The sequence below is a fragment of the Acinonyx jubatus genome, chromosome D1, assembly GCF_027475565.1.
Source record: "Acinonyx jubatus isolate Ajub_Pintada_27869175 chromosome D1, VMU_Ajub_asm_v1.0, whole genome shotgun sequence".
In the NCBI taxonomy this organism is placed as follows: Eukaryota; Metazoa; Chordata; class Mammalia; order Carnivora; family Felidae; genus Acinonyx; species Acinonyx jubatus.
Window position 1 is genome coordinate 5,108,846 of NC_069390.1, and position 18,073 is coordinate 5,126,918.

At 62.4% G+C, this 18,073-nt stretch overlaps 3 protein-coding genes across 5 annotated transcripts; all 3 read left to right on the top strand.

Annotated features, from left to right (window-relative positions):
• The first annotated feature begins 2,107 nt into the window (after positions 1-2,107).
• On the top strand, positions 2,108-8,741 carry TBX10 (T-box transcription factor 10). The gene is made up of 8 exons (XM_053202654.1): positions 2,108-2,114; positions 5,319-5,571; positions 5,656-5,835; positions 6,205-6,376; positions 7,193-7,348; positions 7,649-7,716; positions 7,915-8,009; positions 8,452-8,741. The coding sequence occupies exons 1-8, from the start codon at positions 2,108-2,110 to the stop codon at positions 8,739-8,741; spliced, it is 1,221 nt and encodes a 406-aa protein (XP_053058629.1).
• A 1,358-nt stretch (positions 8,742-10,099) lies between these two features.
• On the top strand, positions 10,100-12,734 carry NUDT8 (nudix hydrolase 8). 3 transcript variants are annotated; one of them, XM_027045065.2, is made up of 5 exons: positions 10,100-10,483; positions 11,120-11,252; positions 11,814-11,891; positions 11,989-12,226; positions 12,600-12,734. In XM_027045065.2, exons 1-4 carry the CDS (start codon positions 10,290-10,292, stop codon positions 12,214-12,216), a joined length of 633 nt encoding a protein of 210 aa, XP_026900866.1. In that variant the 5' UTR covers positions 10,100-10,289; the 3' UTR covers positions 12,217-12,226; positions 12,600-12,734. The 3 variants fall into 3 exon arrangements, with proteins under 3 accessions (XP_026900866.1, XP_026900865.1, XP_053058820.1); XM_027045064.2 differs by lacking the exon at positions 12,600-12,734 and having other exon boundaries at positions 10,101-10,483; positions 11,989-12,297; XM_053202845.1 differs by lacking the exons at positions 10,100-10,483; positions 12,600-12,734 and adding an exon at positions 10,505-10,735 and having other exon boundaries at positions 11,989-12,297.
• LOC106971096 (double C2-like domain-containing protein gamma) lies at positions 12,677-17,994 on the top strand. Its single transcript, XM_027045062.2, has 13 exons — positions 12,677-12,815; positions 13,047-13,386; positions 14,104-14,174; positions 14,292-14,677; positions 14,850-14,929; positions 15,006-15,077; positions 15,293-15,402; positions 15,497-15,632; positions 15,759-15,812; positions 16,985-17,136; positions 17,231-17,312; positions 17,487-17,583; positions 17,684-17,994. The coding sequence occupies exons 2-13, from the start codon at positions 13,198-13,200 to the stop codon at positions 17,812-17,814; spliced, it is 1,560 nt and encodes a 519-aa protein (XP_026900863.1). The 5' UTR covers positions 12,677-12,815; positions 13,047-13,197; the 3' UTR covers positions 17,815-17,994.
• The last annotated feature ends 79 nt before the right edge of the window (positions 17,995-18,073 follow it).

Genomic DNA, 18,073 nt, shown 5'->3' on the forward strand with positions numbered 1-18,073 from the left:
ACGGGCTGGCAGGCGAGATGGATGAGGGGGCAGGGGGGCCAGCAGGCGCCTCCGGCGGGAAGGGCAGGCCGGCCGGGGAGGAGGCTGTGCAGAGAGGCGCGCCTGTGTGCGAGGCGTGTGTGAGAGAGAGAGCGCGTGCACCCATGCACACGGCAGCTTGTGCACGTGTGCACATGAGTGGGTGTGGGGCGTGGGGCCTGGGGTTCATCTGTGTGCAAGTGGGCTGGCCCGTCAGTGTCCTCACCTACATGCGTGGAGGGGGCGTTTCCCATCACACAGAGCAGAGCTGCGTGCAGGTGCACGCGCACGTGTGCACGCACACACACACACCAGTGGCCAACAGGACCCTGGGCTGGCCCACTCCTGGGAGTCCAGGCTGAGGGGGAGCCAGGAGGATTGGTGGGAATCTCCCAAGACCATCATCTCTCCCCTCTCCCTCCTCCCCACCCCCCCGCCCCACTGTGGATCCTGGGACAGCGTGGCGTGGCCGGTCACACACCTCACTGGGTGGCCCCTGATAGCCGCTGGGACCCTCCCAAGCATGGAGAACCACCCCCCTCATCCTGCCCCACAGCAAACCCCAGAGCTGGGCATGGGCCTACCTCTCCCAGCTTGGCAGGCAGGGATCTGGGTTACAGGAGACCAAAGCAGGCGGCACCCCTAAGCGGAGGGAGGAGAGGTCTGCTCCCGGGCATCAGGCTCTGGGAGGAGCTGGGTGTCATTCTTGGAGAGAAGCAGTCCTTCCGACCCGCGGTCCCTCCATGCCCACTGCCAGGCATGGGCCTCCGCCTCCCCCACGTCCCCAGTGCCACACTCTGGAGGAGGTGTGTTGGGGTGGGGGGGGGTCTAGTCTGCCTTGGGGACCCCAGTCAAGCGGGCCCAGCCCAGCCTGAGGTGCTGTCCCCTAGTGCCGGCCTGGGGGCTGGCCTGGAACACTCCCTCCCAGAGTGAGCTCTCCTGGGGTCTAGCCCGATGACCCTCCCTGGGCAATCGGGCGGCAACGAGATGGCCAAGCAGCACTCTCATCTGACAGCAACCAGCTTTGTGCCTTCCTGACCGGTGATCCAGGTGTCCCTGAATGCCGGGCCTGGATGGGCGTGGGCAGCCTGGAGAAGGCGCCTGGTCGGGCTGGAGAGAACAGGCTGACCTGTGTGCAGAGCAGACACACGCCCCAGAGACCTGTGACCTGAGCCAGCCTCCCACCCCGTGGGGACTACTTAGGCACCGTCAATCAGGATGGGAACAGTTTACTGCTGTCCATCCCAGAGAGAAGAGATTATGCGCGCAGTTGGGGAAACTGAGGCACGGGGGCTGTCGGGAATCCACCAGCATCGCACAGCTCCTCGGGCCCCAGCCATCAGCCAGACCCGGCTTCCTGCCATCCGGTCCAGGAGCTCTGCCTCTTCCAGCACTTGCTGAGGCTGCCCCCTTGTGATTCCCAGTTTCCCAGGGGATGCCACACCAGCAGCAGCCCCAGGTCAGGGGTCGAGGTCCTGGTGAGAGGGCATCACCTCTGCCATCAGCCCTCACGCTCCTGCGGCTACTGTGGCCTCCCCGGCCTCCGCCAGGCCTTTTCAGTGCCCAGCCCTCCAGTCACCGGGCCTGGGCCCCTGCGGACCGCCCAGCCGGGTCCTCCAAAAGGGCCCCCACTCTGCGCCTGGGTCCATTGATCAGGAGTGGCTGAGGGGCTCCTAGCTGGGAAAGGGAGGGAGCCGGGAGGGGCGATCGGGGAGGGGGGGAGGAGGCTTTGCAACGTCAGAGCCTTCCCACATGCCCTCCTCCCACACAGCACCACTCCTGGAGCTGGACAAGCCCGGCCAGCAGCCTGGTGCAGTCTGAGGGTGGTTTGGAGACGGGGCCCTGCATACCACAGGGCCAGAGTAGCCTGCCTGCAGAGACCAGGTGCCTGACTCCGGTGGAGAACCAGGACGTGAGTGATCGCTTGGAGGGAAGGACGGTCCCGCAGAGCTGAGCTGTGCCGCTGAATGGGGCGGGAGACCAGGAGCGTCTGACCACCAACCCAGCAGGCAGGGACTCCTCAGGTGACAGCTGCAGCTGGCCCGCACTGAGCAGGACTTCTCCAGGAGCCAACGTCCAGGCCGTCCCCATGGCAGGTACGGTGTAGGCAGCCGAGGTGGCCCCATGACTGGGCTCAGGCTCCAGGGTGAATGGGGCGGGGCAGGGACTGGGTGGGGGGACCAAAGAAACCCTTCTGGATCCAGGTCTTGGGCAAGAGGGTGGGACAGGGGCACCCCATGCTAAGGCCTCAGATCCCACCAGGGCAAGTTGATGGGCTCACAGCCGCCCATGTACAAATATGGGGGTGCTGATGGGCCGGGGTACAGAACCATTTCTGGGAAGGGAGAGCCTTCTCAGGCATGAGTGACCTTGGACCTGTCCCTTCCTCTCTCTGGGCCTCACCCATTGAGTATCAAGGTCGAACTTCCCCTCCAGACCTGGCTCCATGCTTGTGGGAAATTGTCAACTCCTGACCCCAAGGGATGCCAGCTTTTAGAGGAACCAGACAGAGAAGGGGCCCCTCCTGAGTTTCTGAGAGCACTCAGGGGTGGCACTTTGACCAAGATGGGCAGGGGGTGAGCTCATAGAAGACTTGGGAGCCAGTGACCAGCCTGTGAAGGCCTCAGACCCAGGGAAACCATGAGCCTCTCCCCTGGGGACCCATGGACCCTTGGGGTTGTCATCAGTTACCCAGATGATAGACCTGCCCCAGCAGGGCAGCTGAGCAACGGACAGTTGCCCATGTGGTGGCCTGGTCCAGGTGGTGGGGACATCAGCCCGTCTACACTTCATGCCCCTCTGGGAGATGCAGACCTGATGCGGTCCATCCCTCTCGGAAAGACCCCCACCCACTCCCGGGGCTTTTCATACGTGGCCCTCGGGGCTGAGAAATATGGGACCGCAGGCCCTGAGCCCCACACTCCAATGAAGCACCTACTATGTGCCAGCTCTGGCCAGGCGCTGCCCACCTGTTAGCTCATTACACGTAGACCACCCCGGGAACCTCCCTCCACCCATCCCTCTATCCGTCCGTCCATCCATCCATCCATCCATCCAACACCAAAATCCACCTCTGCCCAGGGGATCTCAGTTCCACCAGGCTCTTGGCCACTTAGGGGGCTGCTAGAAACTAATAGTCCATTTTTCAGGATTTTTTTTTCTGGTTTTAATGTTTAACTTGTAAAACATACATAACATAAAAATTACCATTTGGGCCATTAAAACAATTTTTTTTTGTCTATTTATTTTTGAGAGAGAGAGACAGACAGCACGTGCAAGGGAGGGGCAGAGAGAGAAGGAGACACAGAATCTGAAGCAATCTCTAGGCTCCAAGCCCAACGCGGGGCTCGAACCCACGAACCGCGAGATCATGACCCGAGCCAAAGACGGATGCCTAACCAACTGAGCCACCCAGGGCCCCCACCCCCCATTTGAGCCATTTTTAAGGGTACAATTCGGTGACGTTAGGTACATTCACAAGGCAGCCATCGCCACCATCCGTCTCCAGAACTTTTGCATCTGGCAAAACTGAACCTCTGTCTCCATTAGACGCTCACTCCCTGTCCCCCTCCCTCCAACCCTGGCACCCACCGTTCTTCTTTCTGTCTCTGAAGCTGACTGTCGTAGGGACCTCTCACAAACGGAAGCACACGGCATTTGTCCTTTTGTGTCCGCCTGGCTTATTTCACTTAGCGTGACGTCCTCAAGGTCCACCCAAGTCACAGCACGCTGCAGAAGCCCCTTCCTGTTTGAAGCCGAAGACGGTTCCATTGTCTGGCTAGACCACGCCTTGCTTATCCATTCCTCCATCAGTAGACGCTTGGGTTGCTGTCACCTTCGGGCTGCTGGGAATCGTGCTGCTGTGAACACTCACGCACATGTCCCTGTTCAGGTTCCTGCTCTCGGTTCCTTTAGTGCATTTCTCCAGTTCTAGGTAACTCCCCAGAAGTGGCCTGGCTGGATCCTACACTCATTGTGTTTTTCACAGCAGAGGCTCCGTCTTGTACCCCATCAGCGATGCAGAGGGTTCCAATTTCCACACGCCCCCACCAACACTTGCAATTTCTTTCCTTTCCTTTCCTTTCCTTTCCTTTTCTTTCCTTTCCTTTCCTTTCCGTTTCTCTTTTCTTTTTGGTAATAGCCATCCTCATGGGCGTAAGGTAGTGTCTTATTTTAGGTAGAATTTGCTTATTTTTATTTTTTATTAAAAAAAAAACTTTTTTATATTTATTTATTTTTGAGACAGAGAGAGAGAGAGGGAGAGAGACAGAGCATGAGTGGGGGAGGGGCAGAGAGAGAAGGAGACGTAGAATCCAAAGCCGGCTCCAGGCTCCGAGCTGTCAGCACAGAGCCCGATGCGGGGCTCGAACCCATAACCGTGAGATCACGACCCGAGCCGAAGTCGGATGTTCAACCGACTAAGCCATCCAGGCCCCCCAGGATTTGTGGGGTTTTTTTTTTTAATTTTTAAATTTTTTTTTCAACGTTTATTTATTTTTGGGGACAGAGAGAGACAGAGCATGAACGGGGGAGGGGCAGAGAGAGAGGGAGACACAGAATCCGAAGCAGGCTCCAGGCTCCGAGCCATCAGCCCAGAGCCTGATGCGGGGCTGGAACTCACGGACGGCGAGATCGTGACCTGGCTGAAGTCGGACGCTTAACCGACTGCGCCACCCAGGCGCCCCGTGGGTTTTTTTTTTTTAAGGAGGGTAGAGGGTGGCAACATTCCAAGAAATGGAATGTTTATGGGGCGCAAGGTCAGACATGGGTGGGAGTCCTTGGTGGTGATTCGAGGATGTCCTCTCAGCTCAACTCTCCCGGAGCAGGACCAGGCACCAGGGTCTCTGCGGAGTGAAGCCGCTCATTCCCGAACCCCCACGACCTCACATGTCCTACCATCGTAACAGGTGTCGTTTTTGAAGGGTGTGCCGGGCACCGTGTGTGTCCTCGCAAATCCTCACATCAGCCCTGCGAAGCGCGTATCAAGAACCCCTTGGGGCAGATATAGAAACTGAGGCTCTGAGAGACGGAACAATTTTGTTGCTCAAGGCCACAAGGCCACGTGACTTGATGGCTCGAAGATTCCCTGAGGAGCCAGGCAGTTCCTGTCTCTGGCCTCCAGGAGACTTAAGTCGGCATTTGCCTCATGAAGTGATGCCCCGTCAGGGATACTATGGGAACACAGGCCTGGCAGTCAGGGAGGGCTCCCTGGAGGAAGAGGCACCTAGGTGCGGCCGGAAGGATGAGAGCCGGCTTGGTGGCACGGGGGTGAGGCTCACGCTTTCCTCCTCTCTCCCCAGCCTTCCTCTCTGCCGGCCTCGGGGTACTCGCAACCTCGGAGCCCTACACCCTGACCAGCTCCAGCTGGGAGCCCCGGCTGGACTCCCCATTCCCGTCAGACCCTCCCACCGGGGCCCAAGTCGTGGCCGAGCCCGGCAAGCAGGGCCCCAAGAACCCGCGTGTGTCCAGTGTGACAGTTCAGCTGGAGATGAAGGCTCTGTGGGAGGAATTCAACCAGCTGGGCACGGAGATGATTGTCACCAAGGCAGGCAGGTGCGAACCGCGGGCGTGTGCGTGGGGGGGACAGGGGGCCACGGTGGGGCCGCCCTTGGGCTGCTGAGCGCCGCCCTCCTGCAGGAGGATGTTTCCCACCTTCCAGGTGAAGATTCTGGGCATGGACACGCTGGCTGACTATGCACTGCTCATGGACTTCGTGCCTCTGGACGACAAAAGATACAGGTCTGGGGGCCGGCCAGGGGAGGCAGCTGGGACAGCAGGGGGCGGGGCCAGGAAGTCGACCCCTACCTGCACCCTGGGGTGAGCCAGGGGCCAGTCGGAGCCGTGACGGGGGGGGGGGGGGGGGGGGGGGGGGGGGGGGGAGGCCTACCCTGGGGCAACAGCAGAAGCCTGAGGCGGGCAGTGGGCTAGGGGCAACAGCAGAAGCCTGAGGCGGGCAGTGGGCTAGCCTGGGCAGGGAGAGTAGGCTAGCCCACTGCGGCCACCGGGCGCTCGAGGCCAGACAGCATCCTTGGGGTCTCTGGTTCCTCGCGTGTGAGATGGGGGTAGAGCAAGGGCCACAACGGAGACGGCGAGAGCCCCTTGGCCCCGCCGGTCTTCAGGGCCGGGGCAGCAGATGCGGGGCCGAGGGGGCGGGCGGGGCGCCCTTCCCACTCGCTCTGTCCCCAGGTACGCCTTTCACAGCTCAGCCTGGCTGGTGGCGGGCAGAGCAGACCCGGCCACGCCCGGCCGGGTGCACTTCCACCCGGACTCGCCGGCCAAAGGGGCACAGTGGATGCGCCAGATTGTGTCCTTTGACAAGCTCAAGCTGACCAACAATCTGCTGGACGACAATGGCCACGTGAGGCCCCGGCCACAGCGGGGAGGGGGCAGGGCAGGGCTGGGGACACTGGGGCCTGATTATAACAAAGCCTGGAGCCAGGGCCAGCTGTGACTTTGGCGCCCAGCGTCCCCACCTGCTACTGGCGGCTAATGCTGGGGGCCAAGTTCTCCCGGCCAGGGGTTGGGCAGCAGAGGGGACTGCCCGAGCAGGGGGCAGGAAGTGAGAATGTTCCAGCAAACACTGTCCTCCTCGTAGACAGTGTGTATGGAACGCTGTTGCAGGGGAAGGAGCAAGTGCAAAGGCCCTGGGGCTGCAGAATGTTAGGCCCGTTGGGAGAAGTGCCCGTGGGAGGCTCCCCACGGGGCGGAAGTGGGGTGTGTAGGGGAGATGGGAGGAGAGAGACCCTAGAGGCTGCCAGGGCTGGTCTGCGGGGCCAGTCGGCTGCGGAGAGACTTCTGGCTTCTACTCTGTGCGGTGGCCACAGGAGGGTTTTGAGCAGCTCGCTGGGGCTGCGGTGTGAATAGACAGCACAGCTGGATGGGAGCAGGGACGCTGGCCAGGAGGCCGTGGGGTGGGAGAGGTGATCAGATTCTGGATATTTCCAAAGGTGGACCTGACGGCGGGATGTGGGTGTGAGAGAAGGCAAAGTGGCAAAATGCTCAGACGCCACAGGGCCTTTGATGCAGAACCCTGGGCCCTCGGGACCAGACTCTGTGCCCTCGTTACAAGAAAGACAGCCGTTCTGCCCCGGAGAGAAAGGCTTAGCTCAAGGGAAGGTTTGCTGCTGCTCCCCCACACCCCCGACCACTGCCTTCCGCCCCGCCCCCCCCCCAGATCATTCTCAACTCCATGCACCGCTACCAGCCCCGATTCCACGTGGTCTTTGTGGACCCACGCAAGGACAGCGAGCGCTACGCCCAGGAGAACTTCAAGTCCTTCGTCTTCACGGAGACCCAGTTCACGGCCGTGACAGCCTATCAGAACCACCGGGTGGGTTGGGACCACAGCTCACGAGGCAGCTGCCAGCCAATTTCACAGGGATGGAGACTGAGGCCCAAAGCTCTGAGCTCAGAGCCTTGCCCTTCTCTCCTTCCCTAGGACTCAGCAGACTTCTGCCCTCGGTCATTCCCCTGCCTTCACGCCCACTGACTCTGTGGCTCCTGGGCTGAGGGCCCGGGTCCCAGGGCCTCCTGACTGGGGGGTTCAGGGAAGACAGGGTGGCTGAACCTGGGACCCCACAGCCTCGCCCTGGCTCAGGGTTGGCCCATAACTGCACTTTCTCCTCTGCAGATCACCCAGCTGAAAATCGCCAGCAACCCTTTTGCCAAGGGCTTTAGGGAGAGTGACTCAGACTCCTGGTACTGTGTGAGCCCAGCTGCCCCAACCCAGCCCCTCACCCGCATCTGCACTGTCTCCTAAGGCCTCGGGTCCTGCCCTTCTCTCTGCTTCCTGCCCACTGACTGGTCCTGGGGTCCCACGGCCTGACTGATCATGATCCTTGACCTGGGCTCTCCCCTGTGACCCTCTGCCTCCATTCCTGTTCGTCCCGTCTCCAGGACTGTCCCTCCACGAGCCCTGCTCAGCATCCCGACCCGGAGTCACAGCGGCCTCGGCCCCTGCCTGCTGAAGGGCTCCACAGAGGAGGGAACAGGTCAGCCTCCAGGCTTACAGACACAGTGGGACCAGAGCCTGCATGATGGGCAGGAAGCAAGGAGACAGGGCCACACGGCCTCCAGGAGGGGGCTTCAGCACGTCCAGCAAGCCCACTGGGCACCTGTGTGGACAAAGAGGAGGAGGCAGAGAATTCTGAGGCAGTTTGGGGCCAAGGGCACAGAGAACAGGATGGGGACAAGGTGCTAAGAGCAGGGGTGGGAGGTGTCAGACGGGCTTCCTGGATGAAGTGGCTCCTGAGCTGGGCCTTGAAGAACTGGGAAGGGTTTGGACGGCAAGAGATGGCAGGGAAGAGCGAACGAAGAGAGAACAAGAGCGAAGGCTGAGAGGGGGGCAGCTTGGGATGGGAGCAGGGGAGGAGGAGGGGAGGCTGAGGCTGTGAGGGAAGGTCCGGGGTCCACGCAGACCATGTCCTCCCTCAGACTCCCACAAAGCTCCAGTCTCCAACTCCAGGACCTCCGCCCGGCTGCAACATCAGCTGCTGGCCCCCCCTGAGGCTCTGCTGGCCCCAGCCACCTACCAGCCCCTCGCCTACCAGGGCCTGTATCCTGGAGCCTCAAGCCCCCTCAGAATCCCAAGGGCCCGACCAACACCATACCCCCTCCCCAATGTCCAGAACGACAGAGATCAGGAGAGCCTGCCCCTCCCAGCTAGGCTGGGGCTCCTGTCCCCCACGGCCATGTGCTTGGGGACTGTCCAGGACCCTCAGTGATGATGAGGGCCCTGTGCACAGACTCCTCTTACCCTGAATACTACCCCTGCTGCCTCACCTCTGCGGAGGCCCTCTTCCCTCAAGGATAGAAGGGCAGGTGGAAGCCCAGAGAGAGAGGCTACCTGCCCAGAGTCACAGCAAGGCCGAGAAGATGCCAGGCTTGGAACCAGCCCCCCCCCCCCATACATGTCCCCTTCTGCCTTGGGGGTAACTCCTCTCAACCCTGCTTTACCTCTCCTTTTCCCCCAACATTAAACCATTTGGCGTGAGTAGTCAGAGCACTTCTGTCCTCGGGGGTCGGGGTGGAAGGACTCAGGAACACCCAGACCCCAGAGACGGCTGCAGACATTCCAGAGCTCTGCCCGGTGCCGGTGGTATCGCTGGGAGCACAGTGATGGTAAAGATGCCAACACCAGCCAAGGGGCAGCGCTGTGAGTGAGGCTGCAGGCTCTGCTCCCGGCCTTAACGTGCCCAGCTGAGGACTGAAACTGCAGCTCAAAGAGGCACCTGCTCAAAGTCAATGCAAAGCATTGGCGACACCGGCCATTCCACTATAGGTGCTGTGCACAACTGGGGTGGTCTGGTCCGCGAGAAGCCAGGGTCTGGAGGGATGCAGAATCGTGATGGGCAGTGACCACACGGGCCAGGCCAAGTGGGGGGTAGAGGGAGGGGCTTGAGAATCCAATCAAGACTCGACGCAGGACAGCTTCCACAGAAGAGTGACATTTAAACCTACACCTAAAGGAGTAGAAATTGAGAGCGAGAGGGAAGGGGAGGAGGGAAGACAAGCTCCCAGCGGTGGGAAAAGCAGGGCAAAGGCCTGGGGCTGGAGTGGGTCCCTTGGAGCGGGAGGGCACCGCGCGCGCCACCCAGAAGAACCAGGAGAGGGGCCCAGAGCGGGGCCGGGCTAGGCACTCCTCCCGCAGCCCCTGATGTCCCCGGCCTCCGGGAGGCGCGCTCCGTGGACCCCCTAAATGCCGACTCCGAACATCCTGGAGCACTGCGCGTGAGGTGCGTAGGAAAGGGACGGGCACACGCGGGCGTGGAGGGACGCGGGGTCCGGCGAAGCCTCGAAGCCTGACGCCCGGAATCTCGAACCCAGCTGTCACAGAGCTGGGTCCGGAAGCCGCCGAGACTCGAGTACGGCGAGCTACTGACTCCAGGCTCTCTGACACCCTCCCTCGAAACCACCAATGCCAGCTCCGCCCTCGGCCCAGGCCCGCCCCTTCTGCCGGAAGCCCGAGACAGGGGGACCCGCCCCTTCCGGACCCGCCCCACCACCTCGCGTCGAGGCCCCTCCCTCGGGCCCCGCTCACGGCCCTCTGGCCCAGAGCCCCGCCCCCTCCCGCCGAGGCCCCGCCTCTTGTGCGGGTCTCGCCCCCAAGGGCACAGCAGACGCCGCTTCTGAGCCCCGCGGGGCGGGGCGGGGCGACTCCTCCCGCGGCCCCGCCCAGCTTCCCCGGAGACCCCGAGCGCGAGGGCTGCCTGCCCCGCCCCTTCCTTCGCCCGGCGTGGCGCCCTCGGTGTCCCGGGTGCGCCCGGCCCGACATGCCGCCCCACTGCCTGTCAGCGGAGGACGAGCAGCGCTGCCGGCGGCTGCTGGCAGGGGCCACTGCCCGACTCCGCGCGCGGCCCGCGGCGGCCGCCGTGCTCGTGCCGCTGTGCTCGGTGCGCGGGATCCCAGCGCTGCTCTACACGCTGCGGTCCAGCCGCCTGGCCGGGAGGCACAAGGGCGACGTCAGGTACACGGCAGGGAGCTCCTCGCTCTACTGAGAGGAGGCCGCCGAGTCCCGGAGACCGCAGGGACCTGAGCGAGGCGCTTCGCCTGTCCGAGTCTGGGTTTCCGCCTCTATGGAATGGGTCTGGGGAGAGCCGCGCCCCGAGTCTGGCGCCGTGGGTGCCAGCCCGGACGCCACGCCGGACCCCTCGAAGCGCGTCCCGCACCAGCTCAGGACGGGGACACTTCTCGGAGCTGTGCCCGTGTTTCTAAAAAGGCAGGACCCCGCCCCCTGCCGGCGACTCTGGGGAGATTCGGGTCCTGGAGCCGACGAAGCTCGCGGGTGGGGTGAACTGCCTGGCTTCCCGCCCTGGCCCCGCCCCTGTCCCGTCGGGAATTAGGGACACGCTAGGGTCATAGCGCCACTGGGGCCACCATAAGCAAAATTTGCGTGTGTGAGCCCCAGGGCCTCTCCCTTACCCCTATCGTTTAGGGAGGTAAACCGAACCTGGAGAGGTCATGTGGCTTGCGGGAGGCCTCACGACAAACTAGGGGCAGAGACAAAAGATGCTTAGGTGGGTGATCAGCTCTCCGCACAGCCGTCACCCTCACCCACCATGGCCCCAACAGACCAAGGACCGGGCCACCTGTGCTTGTTCAGTTTCCCAGGTGGCAAGTGGGACCCCACTGACCAGGACGTGGTACACACAGCCCTGAGGGAGACCCGTGAGGAGCTGGGCCTTACTGTGCCTGAAGAGCATGTGTGGGGCATCCTGCAGCCTGTGTATGACCAGGTAAGGCTGCCAGGCCCTGAGGCCGCTGACAGGCCCTGAGGCCACCGCCAGGGGCAAGGAGAGTGGTCCTGGCCTCTGGTGGAGCTCCAGACACCTGCCTGGCAGTCATGTTCCATCCCTGCACAACCTTTCAGAGAGGGGTATCTTAGCCCCTTATCGTGGGAGATACTGAGGCTCAGGTCCTGGGCCGGAGGTGGCCCCAGGATAAGCCAGCTCTGCCCAGCTTGGTGGAGGAGGGTGGGGGAAGGCTTCACAGGGTAGGCAGGGATTGAATGACAAGTGGGAGATTTCAGGGTAGTAAAGGTCAGGGAAGGTTATTCTAAGCAGAGGGAACAGTCTGCAAAGGCCCAGAGGACTGAATGGCTCCAGTGAGTTTGAGAGGCCTGTAGCTAGTCGGCATGGCTGGAGTGAGCTCAAGGGCAGGGGCCAGGTGCACCCGACCTCCAATACTGAAGGCCTCTGGATGGCGAGGTGGAGTCTTCCTCTCGGGCTCCCCTCCCCCGCCCCAGAGCCCCGCCAAGGCCGCGCCCCCCCTGACTGCCTGCCATCTTCCTGCCCCAGCAAAAGACCACCGTGGTGCCAGTGCTTGCCGGTGTGGGCCCCCTGGATCCCCAGAGCCTCAGGCCCAACCCTGAGGAGGTGAGTGGGGAGAGACGGTGGGGGCCAGGTTGTTCCACGCAGGGGAGGCTGCGGCAGCAGGTCCCGTGTCTACCCTCTCGCTGCCTCCCGCCCACAGGTGGACAAGGTGTTTGCCCTACCCCTGGCCCACCTGCTGCAGGAACAGAACCAAGGCTATACCCACTTCTGCCAGCGTGGCCACTTCCGCTACACTCTGCCCGTCTTCCTGCACGGGCCACACCGTGTCTGGGGTCTCACGGCCATCATCACAGAGTTCACCCTGCAGCTGCTGGCGCCCGGTGCCTACCAGCCCCGCCTGGCCCTCCCTAAGTGGTCCACGGGCTGAAGGCCTGGCCGTAAGCAGCACCCTTCCTCCACCCTGCTAGGCCAGCTCCATTCCGGGACTGAATAAAGAGCCTTGACCCATTCTGTGGCCACTGCATCTTGTGCACTGACCTTGAGCAGACCCCGTGGGACAGCTGGCTCCTGGCTGGGGTGCCTCTGTCCAATCACAGTGTTACCCACTGGACAGTGGGCACTTAACACTTGGCCCTTACCACAGCCCTGAGGTGGGGCAGTGCTGGCCCTGGCTGGTGAGACTGGGGCTCAGAGAGAAGAGACACCTTGCCCCAGGTCACCCCGAGCTAGGATTTGAACCAAGCCCTCCCTGGCTCCAGCGCCCAGACCCAGCCACTCCCCTGCAGTTCCTGTTCTCTGCTCTGTGTCTAGCTGACCCCATGCCAGCCCGCAGGAATCCAAAGAGGAGCCCTGTGTTACTATAAAGTTCCAACACGCCGAACTCCTGCCATGCACCGGGCACTGTGCTGGGGCCATATCTTCGGACCAGCCAGATGCTGCCCTGCCCTCTGGGGGTGACTCAGTCCAGGGAAGACCTCAGAGCAGGCCACAGAGATAATCATGTGATTGTACATTAATTAATCACAGGTAATAGTGGAATTAATTATACATCAGTTATGTAGAGCAGAGAAAGAGAGGATAAAGCATTCTGACCTTGTCACGGTGGACTAGGCAGTAATATTAGCCGGGACAAGTGACAGGAAACTCCCCTCACCAGCTGACTTCACCAAAAGAGGCTAGCTTCAGGCATGGCTGGATCCAGGGGCTCAGGGGCTCTCCCTCTTACTGTACTTTCTACTGTGCTGGCCTCACCTTTAGAGAATCTCTACTCTGCTGGGATGAGAAGTGAGGAGAGGGCAACGGCTCTCGGACGGCACAGCATTAGCCTCCCATCAACAGAAAACAGAGCTTCTGTCTCTGGCCATCCAACCCAGAATTGTACTTCGTTGGGCCTCCCCGAGCCTGTCACATGGCCTGCTGTCTTTGGAATTCCCTAGGCGGCAGGGTCTTGGGGCACAGTCCCAGGGAGGAGGAAGAGCCTCCCAGACTGACTATGGAAAGGACAGTCCCCGCAGGACTGCTGGGAAGAGAGAGAAGGGAAGGTCGAGCAGGTAAAAAAGCAGCCAGGTTCCCCTACAGAGTGACCTTGGAACCAAAGGTGAGCAAGAACAGGCCACGTCAAAGGGCACAGGGGGGAAGTGGGGGCAGAAGGAGCAGCACATGCGCCAAGTTTGGGGTCCTTGAGGAAACAAGATGAACAAGGCGGAGAGTCGGGGAGGAGCCCCGCCACTCAGGGGCCACCATAGTGTGCCAAGGGGACATTCTTCAGTGGTGACTTAGGATTTTGTTCCAGGCGGGAGGCAGGGGGGAGGGAAGGGGAGAAAGGTGTGAAGTGATGTGATTCCTGTCTTAAAAAGCTTGAACTTGAGCTGCAGAGAACCAGACTGCGGGTGCCCCCCCCCTCCTCCCCTCCTCCTCCTCCCCCTCCCCTCCTCCTCTTCCCCTCGGCCCCCTCCCCACTCCACCCCTCCCAAAGTGTCCCCCACACTGCTACCCACTCCTACACACCTCCCCCTACATCCCTCCCTCCCTCCTCACCTAGCCCTTCCTTCACAAGCCCCTCCCATTGCCCCTCCCACTTCACACCCCCTGTGTCGCCTCTGGCCCTCCAGACTCCTCAGATGACAGCAGGGCGCATGATGGTGGTAAAAATAACTCATGGTGTGAAGGGGGAATGAGGAAGGAGGGAGGCTGAGCCCCAAGGGACCCCTGGGGTTGAGGGCAGGGAAGTGCCAGCCTCCTGAGCCCAGGAGATGGGCTCTGACCCCGCCCCTTCCCCCTCCCTCACCGCTTCTGGGAGGCTCTTTGCTCACAGTCTTGCTCAAGGGTCATCTCAGTCTGGCTTATACTCAGCGAACCAAACCAAGTGGACGAGCTCACGGAGCGGTGAGTAGCCCAGCCGGCCTGACTGCCAGCCCACAGGCGTCCTCCTTCGGGCCAGAGCCTCCCACTTCTCCCCCACCCCACCTACTTGGACCCTGCATTCTGTCCTTCTGTCCTCAGGTCCTGGCTGCCACCCAAGATTCCCCCCCATGCCCTCAGGGATGCCTCTTCACCCTGGCTCCTTGGCCCGCTGCGTTCCCCCCGTCTCCAGTTCGTGGGGGCTTCTCTGAGTCCCCGCCCCCATGTCCAAGCCCCCATGGCAGGCGCAGCAGCAGGGAGCCGGGGGCGGCCACAGCGGGTGAACATGCAGGAGCACATGGCCATCGACGTGAGCCCCGGCCCCATCCGGCCCATCCACCTCATTTCCGACTATTTCCCACACTTCTACCCCTTCGCTAAGCACACTCTAAGCGCCCCAGACCCACACCCTGCAGTGATCCCTGCCATTCGCTCTGCACCCCGGCAGCGGGCCGATCCAGAGCCAGAGGGAGATTCAGATGACAGCAGTGAGTGGGGACAGGGGACGAGGGGAATGCTCCTGGCCCAGCCCAGCCAGGGTAGGGTTTGGGGCCTCCCAGGCATCTGACCAGGGAGGGGCAGGGCGGGAGGCATAGTGCCATTTGGGGGGTGGGGAGGGGGTTGAGGCAGGAGCTGACCCTGCCTACCACCTCCTGTTAGCTGCCCTGGGCGCCCTCGAGTTCACGCTTCTTTTTGATGCGGACAACAGCGCCCTGCACTGCACGGCTCACCGGGCCAAGGTGAGGATGAGGGCAAGGGTCTACGGGCGGAGGGCCTGGGCCACAGACCTGTCCCACATTCGTGGTCTCTTCTTAGGGTCTCAAGCCACCAGCCTCAGGCTCTGTGGACACCTATGTCAAAGCCAATCTGCTGCCAGGAGCCAGCAAGGTGAGGGTGAGACCCAGACCCCTACCGATGCTCTTTGGCCGCACCCCAGCCTGGAACACCCACCTGGCCCTACAGTGCCCCGCCCCCCAAAGCCTGGACAGCAGGCATGGAGCTCCCCATTGTAGGGATGTGCAACGGGGGGCCCACCAGGCAGGTGAGCCAGGGTGGGGCCCTGGGGCCCAAGGAGGTCCTGATCCCCGCTCCCTGGCCCCTAGGCCAGCCAGCTGCGGACTCGCACAGTTCGGGGCACAAGGGGGCCTGTCTGGGAGGAGACGCTCACCTATCACGGCTTCACCCGCCAGGATGCTGGGCGAAAGACACTGCGGTGAGGACAGGGCCGGGCCTGGGCTGCGAGGGGGCAGGGCCGAGGTGGGGGGGGCGGGGCTTGCTCGGCCAGGTTTGACCAGGGCGGCCCGCAGGCTGTGTGTGTGTGAGGACCCGCGGCTGCGGCGACGGCGGGGGGCGCCTCCCCTGGGGGAGCTGCGGGTGCCCCTGAGGAAGCTGGTGCCCAACCGAGCCAGGAGCTTCGATGTGTGTCTGGAGAAGCGGAAGCTGGTGAGTGGGGCTGACACAGATTGGGGTGGGGATCAGGATCCTTGTGGTGGGGAAGCTGGAAAGGGGACAAAGAGGGAGACCCTGGGCGGTGTCTGGCCAAGGTGACCAAGCTCTCTGCTCTTTCAGACCAAGAGGCCCAAGAGTCTGGACACCGCCCGTGGCATGTCCCTGTATGAGGAGGTGGGTAGGATGGTGGGACCAAGCAGGGATGGGAGGCCCTAGGCCTCATAGCCCTAGGGAACAGCCAGGCCCCAGTGGCTGGGCAGGGTGTGACTCCCCCCCCTCCCAAGGCAGCCCAGAGCAGCTATTGGGCACTGGGACAATCAAGGCCCTCAGGGGGCAGAGATAAAGCCCGGCTTGAAGCAGAGGGTGAAACTGATGGGATCCACCTATAGCCCAAGTTGGGAGGGCAGGTCAAGGTCCAGGAGAGACCTTGGGGCATTGTGGACGCCACTCCTGGGGCTTGTAGCCCTAGATAAGCTCTTGTCAGCAGGCAGAGGTGCTTGCAGGGGGCCCCACGCCAATGACCAAAGACCTCCGCCTCCGCTCCCGGAGGATGGAAGGGCCACATGCTACTGCCCTGCCCCCCCCCCCCCCCCCCCGGTGGAGCCACAAGTTGCCGTGCCTGCCACTTAGCCAAGGCCAGGCTGGCGAGTCCTACCCAGGTGGGGCAGGCACCCCGAGACGGGCACTTCCTGTCCCAGACCCCACACGCGGCCACACCGCTGCGCATGGCAGGTGCTTACCGAACCCTCCCTTACTGAGGAGCCGGTGAGAAAGGTGGCTGGGCTTTCTGTAAACGGAATCCTCCGTGAGGTATGGGAGAAGCACGTTCTTCCTGAACATCCTCCCAAGCCCTTTGCAAGCACCAGGGGCTGAGGGTGGCAAAGGACATTCAGAATCTGGTCCCCTGGGTGGTGCGGGGTGAAGAGGGTGGTTTTTGTAGCTTTAGTGACCTGTATGTCATCGGGTAGAGGAGCACAGCCTCTCGGAGCTGCTTCTGTGACACGGGGAGGGTGGCGATGGGTGCTTAGTGAGACGCCACTCGGGAAGCTCCTCGCATGTTTGTGGCCTTCAGACACCAGCACCCTTCCCCTCCGAGACGAAGACGCACAGTGCTCACCAGTCACGTGGCCTGAGCAAGCCCCTCCCCTTCTCAGGCCCTGGAGGCTACAGCTGACAGGAAAGTTCCCTTCCAGGGCACCGGGCCAGTGACTGTTTTGGGAAACTCATGACAGGAAGTTGTTGGTCCTCGATTGCTTTGCAGCCAGCTCGAGTTGTCACATCCGGGCTAACACCGGTGGGTGGGTGGGCTTTGGGCTGCAGTTGGCTGACCACAGCCTACCCCGCAGGAGGAGACGGAGGCAGCAGGGGACGAACGCGGGCGCATCCTGCTGTCACTGTGCTACAGCTCCCGGCAGGGCGGCTTGCTGGTGGGTGTCCTGCGCTGTGCCCACCTTGCCCCCATGGATGCCAATGGCTATTCGGACCCCTTCGTCCGCCTGTGAGTGAAGGGGGGACAGGTAGGTGGGCCGTGGGGGCTCCCCGGAGCCCCTCTCCAGGGCCATCCCTAACCTGACCCCATCCTTCCCAACCAGTTTCCTGCATCCGAACGTGGGGAAGAGACGTAAATACAAGACCAGTGTTCGGAAAAAGACCCTGAACCCCGAGTTCAATGAGGTAGGCCGGGGTCCGGTGGAGGCGGTCCCGGCTGCCCCGGGGCGGGGAAGGTCAGCGTTCTGCCTCAGTCAGAAAGCGCAGGTCCCACCTGACCTCACCTGCCTGAGCCTGTTTCTGAACCTGTAAAGGACCTGAGGCGTCCCCCTTCCTGCATTTCTGCCCCCTCCCCTGCAGGAATTCTTTTATGCAGGCCCAAGGGAGGAGCTGGCCCAGAAGACACTGCTAGTGTCTGTATGGGACTATGACCTGGGCACAGCTGACGACTTCATTGGTGAGTGAGAATGCAGGGGAGCGGGCTGGCGGGGGCAGGAGGCGGTGGGAGGGGGGCAGCGGGTTCCAACGTGGCTCCTGATTTCTGCTCCCCAACCCAGGCGGGGTGCAGCTGAGTAGCCACGCCAGCGGGGAACGCCAGCGGCACTGGTGCGAGTGCCTGGGCCGCAGTGACTGCCGACTGGAGCTGTGGCACCCGCTGGACGGTGCGCCCCCCCAGCTCAGCGACTAGAAGGGGTACCCGGCCCGGCCCCGCTCACCACCCTCCCCCAAACTGACCCACAGAGCCGGGAGGACCTGGAGCTGCCTCACCCACCATGCCCAGCCCCACGTCAAACTGTTTGCTCCCTTACCCCCGCGTCCAAGTTCACCCCTCTGCCAACCATGAAGAATAAACTTCCAAACCAGGCCAGACAGAGCCTGTTCCCTTCGCTGCCCGTCGCCTCACTGGGCAGACTGGGCCCCGTTCTTGTTCCCATCCTCCAGATGCC